Below are 17,388 nucleotides of genomic sequence, written 5' to 3'. Positions count from 1 at the left end.
GGTCTAAGGCACTGCATCGCAGTGCTAGCTGTGCCACTAGAGATCCTGGTTCAAATCCAGGCTCTGGTGTAGCCGGCCGTGACCGGGAGACCCATGGGCCAGTGCACAATTGGCCCAGGGTAGGGGAGGGAATGGCCGGCAGGGATGTAGCTCAGTTGGTAGAGCATGGCGTTTGCAACGCCAGGGTTGTGGGTTCGATTCCTACGGGGGGCCAGTATGAAAAATAATGTATGCACTAACTGTAAGTCGCTCTGGATAAGAGCGTCTGCTAAATGACTTGTTTAAAAAAAATCTGTACTATATTACATGTGATCTTTGACAATGCCATGTTCTAATATGATTCACAAGGGGAATAGCAGGGAACAGTCATGTATCAAATGTTTAACCACAACACACTTGCAGCAAAGCCCAATAGACGGAGACATGACGTATCAGACAACATCATACTGTAGTAGTCCCAGGTAGACAAGACAGCATTCAGACTGTCTGTCCAGCCGTCTCGCTTCACACACCTATCACTGGGGACCGAATCCTAACTTGAGATTTATGTCTGTAACCCACATTTTTTTATTACATCTTAAATCTCCCATTGACATTAATGCATAATTTATGCATAAGTTTACATGTATCTTAAGTTAGGATTGGGTCCAGAGTCTCTTTGCTTCAGTGGTCCGGAGAGGTGTTGGGAAACAGGGCGAGCAGCAGTAGCAGACCTCGTTTCTCAAAGCAGGAAGGGGAGCCTGAGGCCCATCCCTAAAGTAGAGCAACCTTTTTCTCTCTTCCTTTCTTCACATCCTAAACCTACTTGTGTCCCTCTCTACCTTGTTGCTATGCATCCTGGGGCCAGTGACACAGATACAGTATGAACTGTCTAGACAGGGCTAAATAGGCTGGGATGGTATTCAGAGGATCTGTATGGGAGTCTGCAATCTGAGTAAGGATGCATGAATACATAACAAAATCACTTAATATATTTTTTGTCCTGGTTTTCTTCAAGTCAAAGGCATATAATAAACATTGTTTATGGCGCATAATAATTTACTAGATAATTTAGCATGAGAATTACAGAATACAACACAATTCAGACAGTAACAAATGAATTTGTGCTCACTTTAGTGTTACAATGTAATATAAATGCATTCAAAATGGATGCAATAAAACTCAAATGTACAAAATTATTGTAATGCAGTGCTATCTGTTACTGCCTTTGGATCTCCTCTATCATTGTGAGGAAGGACAAATGACTACGGCGGTGTACGTCTGTCTGTTCCTCGGCCCTGCGCAGGGTCCCTGTGACGTCAGCACATGGGACGAGCACATGACGACAGTGCCAGGGTACATCACGCTGGGAGTTGAGGGCGGACATATGCCGCAGCAAAGATCCATGTCCAGAAGTCACTCACCATTGGAGAGAGAGAGAGAGAGAGAGAGAGAGAGAGAGAGAGAGAGAGAGAGAGAGAGAGAGAGAGAGAGAGAGAGAGAGAGAGAGAGAGAGAGAGAGCAGGATGCCATGTGCTCCTCTTGCACAAAGGGAGGAAGAGAGAGAAAGAGAGAGGAAACAAGAGAGAGAACGAGGCAGAGCACGTCTGCCTTTATCTCTCCACCGGCCCTTCTGGAATGGCTACTCGCCGCCGGTCTCCCTCCCTCAGATTTATTTTGCAACTTCTGAATCAATTACAACACAGTACAGACTCCCTGCTCTAATCTCTCAAGCCCCTAGCACCACAATTCCAGGTGCCCTTGCAGTTGCAGCTTTGTGTTTTATTGCAAAGCCTCATTTCTTTCCCCTTGTTTTTCTTAAACCATTCCATCTCCATTCCACTCTATCAATAATTAGTGACAGCGATTTGTTTCTGTGAGAGTCCTTCAAATGCCCACCATTGGTCCAGATAACATTTTTGTTTTCAGTGGCCTAAACTTTGTGTGTGTAGAGAGCATTGTATTCTGAAAAGAAAATATGTTGTATTGGGGTTCTTGACCACTGACCTGTGGTCCTATAAAAGCATCTGTGCAGTGATATATATGGCTTTTATCTCTCATCTGACCCCGATCCAACCCATTTGTAAAGCATTCAGTTGCTAATCTGTTACCCACAAAGCCACAAAGCACTCAAGCAAAGAGCCAGTTGGCTAATATAAAACATACAATTAGGGAGAAGAGATGAGATGTGTGTTTTTGTTACAGTATATAAAGACATATCACTCTATCTTGTTGTTTGTAAACAGACCACTGGCCAGACTCGAGAGCTTGGGACTAAGGTTCTATCTGCATTTTTGTAAAAAAAAAAAAAAGTTATAGACATAGCCTTGTTCTGTTCAATGTTCTCTACCTATATAGTACTCTAAATATCCCAATTAATGTTGATAAATTCAAAAAAATACAATATATAAAATTGCTGACACCATTCAAACCAATGAGGGTCCGGAACTTTAAAGCCAATTATCTCAGAATCATCTTTTTGCAGATAGAACCTTATAGTCCTAAACTCTCGCAGTGCCAGTGGAGGCTAAGCTGTTAACTAGATGACGTTAAATCTTCTTTATGAAATGTACACACTTACAGTACAGAGGCACAATGGGACTTCAATCTATAGTCACAACCCTTTCATGGAAACAACAATACTGTATACTAATCACCATCAACATAAAGAAACAAACATCTGGCAAAATCTGCCCTACACCTATAGGAGATTTAGTTTCATATTCAGCACGTAGTATTGGTAACAGACACCTGTTTCCAACCAGATTCCCTTAAATCCCCTCAAGCGATTTGATTCAGACACTATTGTCCATGTCCGACAGTATGTATCATCAGATATGGGGTTGTGTCCTGATGCATAATGGTTAAGAGCTTTAGCATGCTGGGTTGGGCTGTAGCTGAGCCTGTGGCAGTCCGCTGTCCATGCTCAGGGCTCATTTGGACTACAGTACAGTAGCTAACTGTCTCCACAATCCCAATTGAGTGGTCGCTACCACACTTAGCTGGGGGCTTTTCTCTAGATAGACCCTTAGGTTTTTTGGGGCTGAGAGTCACAGTGTGATCGTGTACACATACTAGACACAGTCAAACACAGGCACACACAGGCACATACACACACGAACACACACACACACATGCTAAGGAGCAAATTGATTTTACACTCTGCCAGATGAATACTCGTGGCATACAAGTGGTGAAAAAAGGCTGCATGCACAGAAAGAAGACAATAACTTTGCTGCGGGACACTGAGAGGAGTTAGAAAATGCCATCTTCAAAACCTGCTCAGTTACCAACCTGCATAACACCCTTGCTCTTGCTAAACCGATGTTGCAAGATGTTTTATTGTCCCTTCTACTGTATCATATCTACCTCCAAGGTAATGTAGGAGGATGTCTTTTGTATATGGAAAAGGGTAAAACACAAATAGCTAAATGTTCAATGTTACTAATTGAAATAGAAACAGAGAGGATGTGATATTCAGAGCGATGAGAACCGTCAGTGGAGACACTCAGAGGAATAGACCAATATGATGACTGACATCAGGAGACACACAGATAGTTCTAACCTACTTTAGACTTCTCTGAAGGACAACAAGGAGACAGAATGAAACAGCAGAACAAGAGGACAGAGTAGTCCTAGTCTCTGGATACCTGGCTTTCTGTAACCCCAAACCTCAACAAGCTTGATGACCATGACAGAGACAGAGCACAGTCCCCTAGAGAGGGAAAGGGACAGGTAAGGTCCAGCTTGAGTGAAGCAGTGACTTCTGGGTACTGCTCTGATAGCATCAAGGAAAAATGGCATACAGTGCCTTCAGAAAGTATTCACACCCCTTGATTTTTTTCCAGATTTTATTGTTTTACAAAGTGGATTTACACAAAATATTCTGTAATGTCAAAGTGGAAGAAAAATTTGAACATTTGTAAAACAAAAAACAAAAAACCTTGAATATATCCTGATTAGATAGGTATGTTAGAATCACCTTTGGCAGCGATTACAGCTGTGAGTCTTTCTGGGTAAGTCTCTAAGAGCTTTCCACACCTGGATTGTGCAACATTTGACATTATTATTTTCAAAATGCTTCAAGCTCTGTCAAGTTGGTTGTTGATCATTGCTAGACAACCATTTTCAGGGCTTGCCATAGATCTTCAAGTAGATTTAAGTCAAAACTGTAACTCGGCCACTCAGGAACATTCACTGCCTTCTTGGTAAGCAACTCCAGTGTAGATTTGGCCTTGTGTTTTAGGTTATTGTCCTGCTGAAAGGTGAATTCATCTCCCAGTGTCTGGTGGAAAGCAAACTGAACCAGGTTTTCCTCTAGGATTTTGCCTGTGCTTAGCTCCATTCCGTTTCTTTTTTATCCTGAAAAACTCCCAAGTCCTTAACTATTACAAGCATACCCATTACATGATGCAGCCACCACTATGCTTGAAAATATGGAGAGTGGTACTCAGTAATGTGTTGTATTGGATTTGCCCCAAACACAACACTTTGTATTCAGGTTTTTGAAGTATTATTTTAGTGCCTTGTTGCAAACAGGATGCATGTTTTGGAATAGTTTTATTCTGTACAGGCTTCCTTCTTTTCACTTTGTCAATTAGTTTAGTATTGTGGAGAAACTAAAATTACTAAAACTTAAAGTTTTCTCCTATCACAGCCATTAAACTCTATAACTGTTTTTCTTTCCTTCTTTCTGTTCTTTCCAAAACACTTGAGCGTGCTGTCTCTGATCAACTTTCTCATTATCTCTCTCAGAACGATCTTCTTGACCCTAACTAGTCAGGCTTCAAGACAGGTCACTCAACCGAGACTGCTCTTCTCTGTGTCAGGAAGACTCTCCGCACTGTCAAAACTGACTCTCTCTCCTCTGTTCTCATCCTCCTAGATCTAATAGCTGCCATCGACACCGTGAACCATCAGATCTTCCTCTCCACCCTCTCAGGGCTGGGCGTCTCAGGCTCTGCACACTCTTGGATTGCATCCTTCCTGGCAGGCTGCTCCTACCAGGTGACGTGGAGAGGATCTGTGTCTGCACCACTTACTCTCACTACTGGTGTCCCCCAGGGCTCAGTTCTAGGCCCTCTCCTCTTCTCTCTATACACCAAGTCACTCGGCTCCGTCATATCCTCACATGGTCTCTCCTATCATTGCTATGCAGATGACACTCAACTACTTTTCTCCTTCCCCCCTTCTGACACCCAGGTGTCGACACGCATCTCTGCGTGCCTGGCAGATATCTCAACTTGGACGTCAGCCCACCACCTCAAGCTTAACCTCGACCAGACGGAGCTGCTCTTCCTTCTGGGGAAGGCCTGCCCGTTCAAAGACCTCTCCATCACGGTTGACAACTCTAGTGTCGCCCTCCCAGTGCAAAGAACCTTGGTGTGACCCTGGACAACACCCTGCCGTTCTCTGCAAACATCAAAGCAGTGACTCGCTCCAACATCCGTAGAATATGACCCTACCTCACGCAGGAAGCGCCGCAGGTCCTAATCCAGGCACTTGTCCTCTCCCGTCTGGACTACTTCAACTCGCTGTTGGCTGGGCTCCCCGCTTTTGCCATCAAACCCCTGCAACTTATCCAGAACGCTGCAGCCCACCTGGTTTTCAACCTCCTCAAGTTCTCTCATGTCACCCCGCTCCTCCACATACTCCACTGGCTTCCAGTCGAAGCTCTCATCCACTACAAGACCATGGTGCTTACCAACGGAACAGCAAGGGGAACTGCAACGCCCTACCTTCAGGCTATGCTAAAACCTTACACCCTAACCCTACATCCTTCCTCTGAGTTAGGAAGGATGCCTGTATCTTTGTAGTGACTGGGTGTATTGATACACCATCCAAAGTGTAATTAATAATTAATAACTACCAATAGGTGCCCTTCTTTGTGAGGCATTGGAAAACCTTCCTGGTCTTTGTGGTTGAATCTGTGTTTGAAATTCACTGCTCGACTGAGAGACCTTACAGATAATTGTATGTGTGAGGTACAGAGATGAGGTAGTCATTCAAAAATCATGTTATACACTATTATTGCTGTCACAAGAATTTTGTTATCTCAATGGTTGAAGTCAACTTTTTCATAAATCTCTGAATAATTCCCAAAAGGTTGTAAATCTCTTAGTTTAAATAAATTAAACAAAGACTCAATCCTGCAATGGTCAGCATATTTATTCATGAGAGCGCTCTGAAACAAAATGGTCGTACAATATTTTTATACGCACACGTCAGAGGGAAAATCCCACCCCTCTTTAGGCGGGCTGTAGTTTTCCACTGGAAAACTGCTCTCCTGACCATCAGGTCACACACACACACACACACACACACACACACACACACACACACACACACACACACACACACACACACACACACACACACACACACACACACACACACACACACACACACACACACACTACACACACACACACACACACACATACACACACACACATGCACTCTTCCAAGCCTAATGGTTTCTCTCCTCCCTAAATTGGGAGGCCTCTTTATCTTGGTTTCTCAGTTGTCTGTAGACAGTTCTACTTGTCCTTTGTTATCTGGTCTAACTTCTACTCACATTGCTAAATAGTAACACAATGTCATAATCTTTACTGGTCCTACACACACACACATTATTAGATTATAGTCTCAGGATTCTAACACATTTAATAAAGTGGAGTGTAATAATTAGTCATTAACAAATTATTCTATCAATTGCACACAGAGTGAATCCATGCAATTTATTATGTGACTTGTTAAGCACATTTCTACTCCTGAACCTATTGAGGCTTGCCATAACAAAGGGGTTGAATACTTATTGGCTCAAGACATTTCAACTTTTCTTTTTTTATTAATTTGTAAACATTTCGAAAAACATAATTCCACTTTGACATTATGGGGTATTGTGTGTAGGCCAGTGACAAAAAAAATCTCAATTTAATCCATTTTTAATTCAGGCTGTAACACAACAAAATGTGGAAAACGTCAAAGGGTGTGAATACTTTCTGAAGGCACTATATGTGTAAATGGCATATAAATGACATAATATCAAGGAACTGAGCCTCACCACAATTATTCTGACTTAGGAGGGACAAAAGTAAAAAATGTATCATCAAATCTACTTTATAGATTTATTTGGGGTGATGAAGAAAATGATAAGCTATTTATTGATTATAAAGTTGCCGTTTATACAACTTCATTTAAAAAGTGAAAGTCTTAATGATCAGCCCAGATATGCAGCCAGTGAAACAGTAAAATCTCTGTAATTTCTGTACGTTTTTATTACACTTTGTTTATCATTACAATTCACTGGGGGTGCATATGATTTACGATACTATTTGTTTTACAAAGCAATTATGGTGCAATGATTTCTATGAGCAGCGTGCATAATTCAAAACCAATAAACAATCATTAACTTCTCTTAGAGTCAAGACATATCAATGGCATCCACCCTGTAAATGTACTGTATGGGTCATAAGCAGTCTTAAAAACAATGATGGATTCTGTTATTTTCTAGTAAGAAACACAAAAATAAAACCCTGCCCTATGTAAGCCCATAGCTTTCCCAGGTTGCAGAAACATGTTGATGCCAAGACCATTACTGATATAAATATTTCAACAAGATTGATGGAAAAAACGTATATTATTCTGTTCCCTGAACATACTAAAAGAAGACACACACTTACAAACACACACAGGCAAGAACCAGCTCTGATCTTCCTCAAAATACCTGGATCACTTTAGTTAACACAACACAGAATTTTCATACTCCTCTCTCCAAGGTCAAAGAGGAGAGACATCTTGAGAACGGGGAGAGATGAAAAGAGAAAACAGAGGCTGGGCTCAGTGATAGTGCCATCCTTCTGCATTTGCAAGACAAAAGTATGGATGAGGGCCAGCGTTGCTGTGGCAAGTGGGAGACACATGGGTTAAAGTGATGAATGGTGCCTGGGCTCCAGGTAGAGCAACACCAAACACAATAACTTACTGTACAGTACTGCCTCTCAGCCCAGAGACTACACACCACTTCTGGGTGGTCTACTGTAATTATTTTATTTTTTACATATAACTGGCTGAATTACATAAACCGCAATCATATAGTTGCCACTAAGTAGGCTATTAAGAAAGTCATTGCATTAGATCATTAGAAAGTTTTAATTTTGCTTGTTAGATAAATTGAGCAAATTGATTGAGCTGAAATTGACTATCCATTAAGGGCTGTTATCTGTGCTCACTCTGCTGTCTGTGTCTCTCTGCAGGGCGATGGCTCCACGTTCCTCCAGCTGGGCTCCTCCATCGAGCAGCAGATCAACGGCATGTTCAAGGTGATGGAGGAGTACAACTGGGACAGCTTCGTGGTCATCACCAGCCTGTACCCGGGCTATGAGGTCTACGTGGACTATGTCAAGACCTTCACCGACACCAGCTACTTCATGTGGGAACTGCAGGACGTGCTGACCTTCGACATGTCTGCTGACGGCATGAACGACATCCGGGCACGGCGCCTGCTGCAGCAGATCGACGCCCAGGTGCTGCTGGTATACTGCTCCCATGAGGAGGCCCAGTACCTGTTCAGTATGGCCAGAGAGGCCGGCCTGCTGGGGCCTGGCTACATCTGGATCCTCCCCAGCCTTGCCGTGGGGAACCCAGACATGCCCCCACCAAACAGCTTCCCTGTGGGCCTCATCAGCATCATCACTGACCGCTGGCGGATGAGCCTGAGGAAGAGGGTGCGGGACGGGGTGGCCATCGTGGTCAAAGGGGTGCAGAGCTTCCGCAAACAGAGGGGCTTCATCCCCGAGGGCCATAACGACTGCCACAGCCCTGTTAGGGCATCTTCTAATGATACACTATTCAGGTGTGTGGAGGTGGGGGGGGTGGAAGGGGGGCATACTGACATACTGTAGGTTCAAGATTGTTCATTGCAATAAGAAAAGCCAACCAAAATGGAGAGATTAAGTGATAACTGTAGCAGATAGAGAAGGACTGACTTGAAACAGAGAGAGAGAGTTGGCAACATCAGTCAACAGTTGCTCAACAGTCATTTAGCTGTGGCTTTCCATCTGCTTAATGTTGTGGTGGCGGGTAACATGGTAGTCTCCATGTTACTCCCTTAACCCCTGCCTGCCAACTCATCCATCCTACCTCTGTCCCATCACCTCACTGTTGGAAGCACTGGCATCACAGAGAGATGATGTGGCCTGTCATACTAGCCCAGCCCAAAAGAGCAATCTGGTGCCATCTGTGCCAGGGAACATGGAGCAAATCCTATTTGGTTCGAGAACATTTTTAATCAGCCAAAGGGAGGCTCGGCTTCTGTAGGGAAAACAGATTCAGCGTCAGCATTTGAGACTGGACTGGGAGGATTGGGGAGTTTCCAGGCAGGGTACAGGGGGGTATTCTTTATTAATTTTTGCAGACCAGGATCGTAATATGAAATCTGACACAGTTCAGTGGTATTAAAACATCACTTTCTCCTCAGAAGTAATTTTCTATTTTCTGAAAGTGGCTAGCCTGAGGGAAAGATAACTTCTCTTTTTGTAAATCGAAATCCTTCATGAAAAAGGAGAAACGTCTGGGCAGCTGTATTTCAGCCTTTGATTTGAGTCATACTGCTGTTCCAACCCCTACTATTTCCACTTTAAAGGCAAAAATGTCCTGAGTCGAATAGCAATGACCAAATAGTTGGTAATATGAGGGTCCGGCAGGCCTGCTACAGCACTCTCCGTCTGCTCACCACTCTTTTATTTCCCTCCCTGGCACAACGTTGTTCTTTCTCACAGACCCTATTCAAAGGGAGACACTTCAAACGGTGCAGTGCCTCGCTCTCTCCTCGGCGGTCAATAGATTCAACACCTCATTTAATTAGGTCTTTTTTTAATGAGCTTTTGATTATAAATCACTCCACCTGTTAATAAGATTATCACAGATTACCAGATTAAACAAGCCTTTCACATGGACTAGACAGAGGGCCCGTTCATTACCCAGCATGCTTTCATCACCTCTGCTGGACTGAGAGAGAGAGCAGCCTCGCAGGGCGTGATGACAGGGAGTTCACAGCATGTCAATAGCTATGTGCAAAACAAGCAGCATGTGGTGCTTTAGAAATAGGATGAAACCATTGGAAGATTGGATTAATGGGCATTAACGACTATTAGTACAGTGTTGTAATGAGTATTTAACCCTCTGATTGATTTCCCTTGTTTCCAGGCACATGTTAAACGTAACATGGGAACACAACGACTTCTCGTTCAACCCTGAAGGGTACCTGATCAACCCAGCCATGGTCATCATCACCTTAGACCGGGAGAGACAGTGGGATAAGGTGAGACATTACACTTCATTATATTCCTCCCAATCAGTAAAACTAGGGTTGGTCTTTGTGATATCTGACTACAAGGTAATAAGGCTATATAACCTGCTCATTACGAAAGGAAAAACTCCAGAAAGTGTTATTAACAACACATTAATTACTTAATTACTTCCTCATTCACCCTGTATTTTCATGAACTATCCCTGACAGGTCTTGACTTGGGCATATTGTGCGCTGTTACATTTCCTTTGCATCACCTGTTACAAAATGCATGCTGTCCACCTAATAGGCTAGCATTGGGCTCTAACTGCCTCCTACCCATCACAGTGTCCTAATCGGCCACTATACCTCTACATACCACAGGCCTAGTGTGATTACACGTCTGACTGGTCTCTCTATAAACACCAGCTATTCAAATCAGCCAGCCTAGCGTTCCACTACCTCAGAGCCACCAGCTCTTAGCGAACAGAACGTTGTCTCACACTTCATACCCTCTATCTGTAATCCCTTCTTCACCCCCCATGACGAGTCAATGTGAGAAATTCTGCAGCCTCAATTACCAGCAGGCTTTATTGAAGGTAGATATTGTCAGGGGGTTCCCAGTAGGGAGTAGACACTGAAGGGAGGTGGAGGATGGTTTTCTTCCTTAAATGCAGTCAGTGGTTGAATGGAGGTTGATGTGTGTCAGAACATGTTGGGCCAAACCTCATCTCTGGGTAAACACCCCCGGGCCTTCTCCAGCTTATTACGTGCTATCGATGTTCTCTCAAGTTTGGTTCCTAATAATTTCAGATATGTTATTGAAATTTAGGCCTATGCCTCTGTAATTGAAGGGTCTGACAGTGTACTGTACTGTAGGCTATCAGATGTGTGGTGGGTCAGAGAGAGAGAGGGTAGTAGTCTATTGACAGCTTGAGCCAATGGAAAGGTTGCAATTAAAAATACAACAGAAGATGAATGAGCAGTGTAGTGAATCCACTTTGAGGTTGAGATGTCAACAAGCTTACTGCTGGACGTGATCAATAAGACTCATCATTAGACTCCGTTACTGGAAATATCTGAGCTACTCAAAAAAGTTACCTGAAGTGATTCTTCAAAATAATAACAAGAAAACATGCTCATTCATTGCAGATCAATGAGGCAAACGTACACTGAGTGTACAAAACATTAGGAACTCTTTCCATGACATAGACTGACCAGGTGAATCCAGGTGAAAGCTATGATCCCTTATTGATGTCACTTGTTAAATTCACTTCAATCAGTGTAGATGAAGGGGAGGAGACAGGTTAAATAATAATTGTTTTGCCTTGAGACAATTGAGACATGGATTGTGTATGTGTGCCATTTAGAGGGTGAATGGGCAAGACAAAATATTTATGTGCCTTTGAACGGGGGTATGGTAGTAGGTGCCAGGCGTACCGGTTTGAGTGTTTTCAAGAACTGTAACGCTGCTGGGTTTTTCATGCTCAACAGTTTCCCAGAATGATCCTCCACCCAAAGGACATCCAGCTAACTTGACACAACTGTGAGAAGCATTGGAGTCAACATGGGCCAGAATCCCTATGGAACGCTTTGGAAACCTTGTAGTGTCCAGCACTCCTTCACTCTCCCCTTCGCTCAATTCGTTTTTTAATTTTCCTTTGTGTTCCACCTTAAACTGCACCTTGCTTTTACTCCTTATCCTGGCAAAGATAAGGAGGAGGAGAAGAAGAGGAGGAGAAGAAGAGGAGGAGAAGAAGAGGAGAAGTCTTTCTCTCTCCTTAGTTTTAGCCAGTCTGAGCCTTACAGTATGTTTCTGGATTTGACAACAGCTAATGGGGATCCTAAGAAAATACAACAAATACCAAATCATTAGGAACATTGCTCACTCCAAGTATTATCCAAGCTCAGGCTATAGGCATTTGAGATCTTGGCTCCCTCTCTCATCTCCAATATGTTACAAAGGCAAACTGACAAGTCTGTTCTTTGACACAAACAAAGAGGTTTGGCTCTGTAAAGCCAGTAAAAAGAGTGAGGGGACACTCTTACTCTCTCTTTTCCTCTTAAAGCTGGTAAACTACGCATCTTTTCACCAAGCGCTTAGAATCAATCTCTCCTTCTGATTGCTTTTGTTATTTCTACTAGAAGTCCCAGCCACTCATCGCATTGTGTTCAGTCATCTCGGAAACAACCCCCCACAGCTCAGCTCTCACCCATGATATTTCCTGGCACACTAAAGACTGATGGCACACTCCTCTGCTCATTTATTATCCAGGTAAATCACCACAGTGCTCTTTCCAAATGTAGTTGGGCTGACAGTTGATGGTCAGCCATTCTTTACAACAGACAAAAATACTTATCCTCCAGCTACAGTACTATCCAGATCCTCCACCCTCGAGCCTCTTCCCACCCAAAAAAAGTCAGCTTGGGAGAAGAGGAGAGAGAGAGCGAGAGAGAGCGAGAGCGAGACGGAAATAGAGAGAGAGAGAGAGAGAGAGAGAGAGAGAGAGAGAGAGAGAGAGAGAGAGAGAGAGAGAGAGAGAGAGAGAGAGAGAAAAAAAACATTGAGGAAGAGACAGGAAGTGATATAGAGATGAGTGAGAATGAAGCCCTGGAGGCTGGAGCCTGCTCCCGTCACAGCTCCTATCCTGCTGGTTGATATACAGTGTTGGGGAAGCGACTGCTTCCTAGACGTACATTTCCTCCAGTCCTCCTGAAATTATAGCGAGGTACACAGGAAGTTGATTTCCAAACACTTCTGGGGTCAAAATATTTGTTCAATAGGCTCCTCATGATATATGGTCTCGAAGTGACATAGTCAATTAAACTTTTTCTGTTTCTAGTCTACAAGGGAATAAAGTTGTCACGGATTCAGCCGAGGCTGCTCCTCCTCCTTGCGCGGGCAGGCTTCGGCGTTCGTCGTCCCCGGAGTACTAGCTGCTGCCGATTGATGGTTCGGTGTTTGTCTTGTTTAGTCTTTATTGTTTACACCTGTTCCCCATTATGTTTGATTGTATTCCCTATATTTACCCCTGTCTCTCATTTGGTATTTTGTGTGTTATTGTTTGTTGTCATTTCCGGCAGTTCGTGTATGTACGGGTCTTTGTGCTTTCCTCCCTGTTTTGGAGGTTTGTTGTTGTGTACGTTGATTTTACTGTGTTCAGTAAATAACGTTGCCAGCCGCTCTGTGTCCTGCTTTTGACTTCGCTACCCCATACACTTCGCATGACAAAAGTACTAGTTCACTCACAACTCATAGAACACAATCGGAAACTTTCTTCAAACAGAGCTTCAGGATATTATATTGTTTATAACTAAAATAAGTTGCCTAAAAACCTATTAGGTCAAAGAGACCTGGTTGAGATTACCTTCTAACAGTCATTTCTAGATAACAAGCATTGGGTGTTTAGCAGGCTGCTTCAGTGTGGAGTTGTGTGTGATAACGTGGCCCCGTGGGCAGTGTGGGGAGGAGCTTCATTTCGCTAGCAGCATGGCGGTGGATTCTAATGAGCCACAGGGCTGAGATGCGTTTCATCCCAGTGCATTTTGATGAGATTTACCATTGTGATCCATTGACAAGCCCATAAACTGGGAGAAAGGAAAACAAGAGGATTAATTAATAGTCTGGCAGGAGAGACAGGAATAACTATTTTGTTGTCCTTTGTGACATTTACATTTTAGTAGACACTCTTATCCAGAGCGACTTACAGTTAGTGAGTGCATACATTATTAAATTTTTTCATACTGGTCCCCCGTGGGAAACGAACCCACAACCCTGGCGTTGCAAACGCCATGCTCTACCAACTGAGCTACACAGGACTACCTGACAATAATGACTGCAATAATCAGATAACATCATCATGGCTTCCAGTATTAGTAGGAGAGATTCTTATGAAGCAAAGGCATTTGTCAGTGGTACGGGTTGACCTCCTGTTTCTCCTAAAGGGTTATGATAAAACGTTTAGGACAGCCAATCATTTTCCAAAGTAAGCAGAATTATGCAGTCTTTGACTCTGCTGTAAAATCAAATAAGAGGTGATGCAAATTAAATGACAATTTCTCATGTGTGAGGTCAGTTGCTTGTGATCATCGTGATATTAAAATATGTGATTTAGATTTTGCTCAGATATGTCAAATATTATTATTGTTATTGTAAAGTTTTACATTTCAGTGCTCATTTTATTGCGTCTTAGATGTCTCAGTGTTGGCCAAGCATTATTTTAGTGACCCCCTGACATGAATTAAAGATGGCAGTGCAATCCATACATTCTAAAAGGGTATTGACCAGTCTTCTGCCTTTGTAGAGGTAGCTGATTGAACACAAACATGTTGTTAAATGTTCTTAATGTGAGCAATGAAATGGTTTTACCCTGCAGCCTTTTGCTGCTGATGCTTGTGACAATCCGCCAATATATTGACAGAAACATAAAAGTTGGTCAATATGGTCTATGTGCAAACACAGTAACAATGAATACAATTATCAACACAGTTCACAATCCATTTTAATGTGGCGCCGTAATAATTAGGAGGCATAAAAAGCAATCAAAACAAAAACATTCTGGAGAGAATACTTATTTGTAGCGTTTGTCTCTTTGTTTAACCTTAAACAACTCTCAATTATGGAACTTCACTGATTAAAGGCACAATATGTTTGCCATTAAGAACGATTAAATCATCATCACTATGTAAACGTTTACAACCTCATCCTCAACACATAAAACCATAGAGAACAATAATAGAAGTGTTACTGCGTTGGGCTCTGTGAAAGCCACAGTTTAATTACTGGGTGTGATCACTTGTTTTCTGAGTCACTGCAATGAAGCAGAGAAGTGCTGTTCAGCATACTGAACTACTTCATCACCACTGAGATGGAGAACTGTGTTTGGCAATGGAGGAAGAGTTTGGTCCTCTGTGAGTTTGGTCCTCTGTGTTTGGTCCTCACTCTAAAGAGTTTGGTCCTCTGTGACCCGCTGATCCTCACAGCTTGAGAACAGATGTTCAGAGTGAGACTAGACAAACTTCTCTAACTTAGTACAAGGAGACATCACAGGTGGTGCAACTCCTCAGTGTGTGCCTCAGGATTGTTGAGGTCTATTTCAAATGGGAAAAGATCTTGTCTTTCTGCATCCTGATATATATTTGATTGACTGCATGTTTTCCTAGTGGAAATGAGAGAATCCATCATTTAGCATTCACAACAGGAGAATGTATTACGTTTTTTTCGTCGTCTCTGTAATAAAATAGAATAAAATACACAGGAAAATTGATAACAAAACATGCAGACCTGGAAATAACATTTCCTCCACTTAATCTATCTTGGCATTTCCCACACGGCTGCATTGAAATCAGACACAAATCTCTGAGGAGTAGTTTGAGATGTGATTGTATTGCAGGTTTAAATACCGATAAGCTAAAGTATGACTCATGCCTGTTCTTTTCCCTTCTCTCTCTTGTCTTCCAGGTGGGGAACTATGAGATGGGGATCCTGCAGATGAGATACCCGGTGTGGCCTCGCTACGGCACCTATCTGGAGCCTGTATCAGATAACAGACACTTGACTGTGGCCACCCTGGAGGAACGTCCCTTTGTCATAGTGGAGGCTGTCGACCCCATGACTGGGACCTGTGTCAGCAACACTGTGCCCTGCCGCCGCCAGTCCAACAAGACAGAGACGTGAGTGGTACAAAATTCCTTGAAACCTTTTGGTCTTCTCTGACATTAATGACAACACACTTTTTCTGATTAGAAGAATGAAACAGAGCATAAACTTGTAGTGTACTACTATGGTTATGTACATCCATTATCCTGTTTCACTAACCATTACTTATTGTCAGTGGCGATTTTAGCATGTAAATCTTGGTGGGGCAAAAAAACTAACAATTTTAGATGCATGCCAGTAAAGCCACTACACAACACAACACTAAACAATAGATTAATTGCACTGACAAACGGTGCCCACAAACTGTTAGGGCCTACATAAAGCTGTCCCAACAGCAGAGCTTTCTTTTCAGCACCATGGAGTGAATCCTTACCACTGCTTCACCTGGCTATCAGCGGAGCCTTGTCTGGCAGCGAAACAGTTCATTCAGCCTCATTTACTGCCTTTTTAAAAAGCATAGCTGATATGGCTGACTTGCTTAAACAAATGTGGTTCTTCTGACATTTGAGATGCACAAACTATGGCATAAGAGGACGACGAGCAGATAAGAGGCAATCCGTAATTTCGATTAAGACATTAATGAGCGAGCTAGGATGGACATAGTCAATATAACTATTTGTTCAGCACTTTTGAAATGTACAGTGGCAGAATTCAGAACATGGGCCGTTCTTACAATATTCTCCCTGTACACCAAGTCAGAACCATAGGATAAGCAAAGGGAGCATGTAAGCAGACAATGAAGTTCTTACAATATTTGATGATTACATTTCTCTAAAACAGGCTATAGGCTACATATGCACCACCAAGTCAGAACAGTAGGCTAAGTTATGAAAGGGACCAAATTATTAGGGTGAGGCTCATGGGCTACTAACAGCTTACTACTCAACATACACTTGGTATTACTTTCTTAGCCACAGTATACATATCTCCCTGGCATATTACATAATTTATGCAGCAGCATACAATACATTTTTGGACTCACCTTGTTGTGCTGTGCTTACTTGAACAGGAAGGTGGAGTGGCAGTCCTTGTGGGAAAATTGTGTCATCAAACTTTGTCATCAAAGTCTGACATTCTCTGGATTTATGGTGCTTTCAAGACAACTGGGACTGAATCATGACGTCAGTGATCTTCAGGTCGGAGCTCTAGAAAGAGGCCTGAGTTCCCGACTTGGAATGCCGAGTTGGATGACCGTTCAAAATGTATTTTCCCAGTCTGAGCTTGTTTTCTTCACAGTTCCCAGTTGTCTTGAAATCACTGAAGTCTGAGATTTCCCTGTTCCGAGTTTCCAGTTGTTTTGAACACGGCAGAAGTCATGCTGGTTTGACAGCATGGGCAATATATTCAACCTTTTCTGGCCATGGCATATGAATGTTTAACCTTTTAAGCTTGGAAAAGAGACCCTTAAACTCAGACTTGGACCACACACCTACTCCACTGAATAGCAGGCTAGTGATTG

At 42.9% G+C, this 17,388-nt stretch overlaps 1 protein-coding gene across 1 annotated transcript in view; it reads left to right on the top strand.

The window, feature by feature from the left end:
* The first annotated feature begins 1,240 nt into the window (after positions 1–1,240).
* The window catches only part of grin2ca (glutamate receptor, ionotropic, N-methyl D-aspartate 2Ca), a 39,749-nt gene continuing 23,601 nt past the window's right edge, over positions 1,241–17,388 (top strand). The window contains exons 1-4 of the mRNA XM_045217191.1: positions 1,241–1,335; positions 8,195–8,836; positions 10,189–10,303; positions 15,732–15,943. Coding sequence (XP_045073126.1) covers positions 1,241–1,335; positions 8,195–8,836; positions 10,189–10,303; positions 15,732–15,943 — 1,064 coding nt within the window. The remainder of the gene's footprint in view (positions 1,336–8,194; positions 8,837–10,188; positions 10,304–15,731; positions 15,944–17,388) is intronic.

This window comes from Coregonus clupeaformis, unplaced genomic scaffold (assembly GCF_020615455.1).
Source record: "Coregonus clupeaformis isolate EN_2021a unplaced genomic scaffold, ASM2061545v1 scaf0961, whole genome shotgun sequence".
Lineage (NCBI taxonomy): Eukaryota > Metazoa > Chordata > Actinopteri > Salmoniformes > Salmonidae > Coregonus > Coregonus clupeaformis.
The sequence above is the reverse complement of the archived record's forward strand: the minus strand, read 5'-3'. Positions and strand labels throughout refer to the sequence as shown.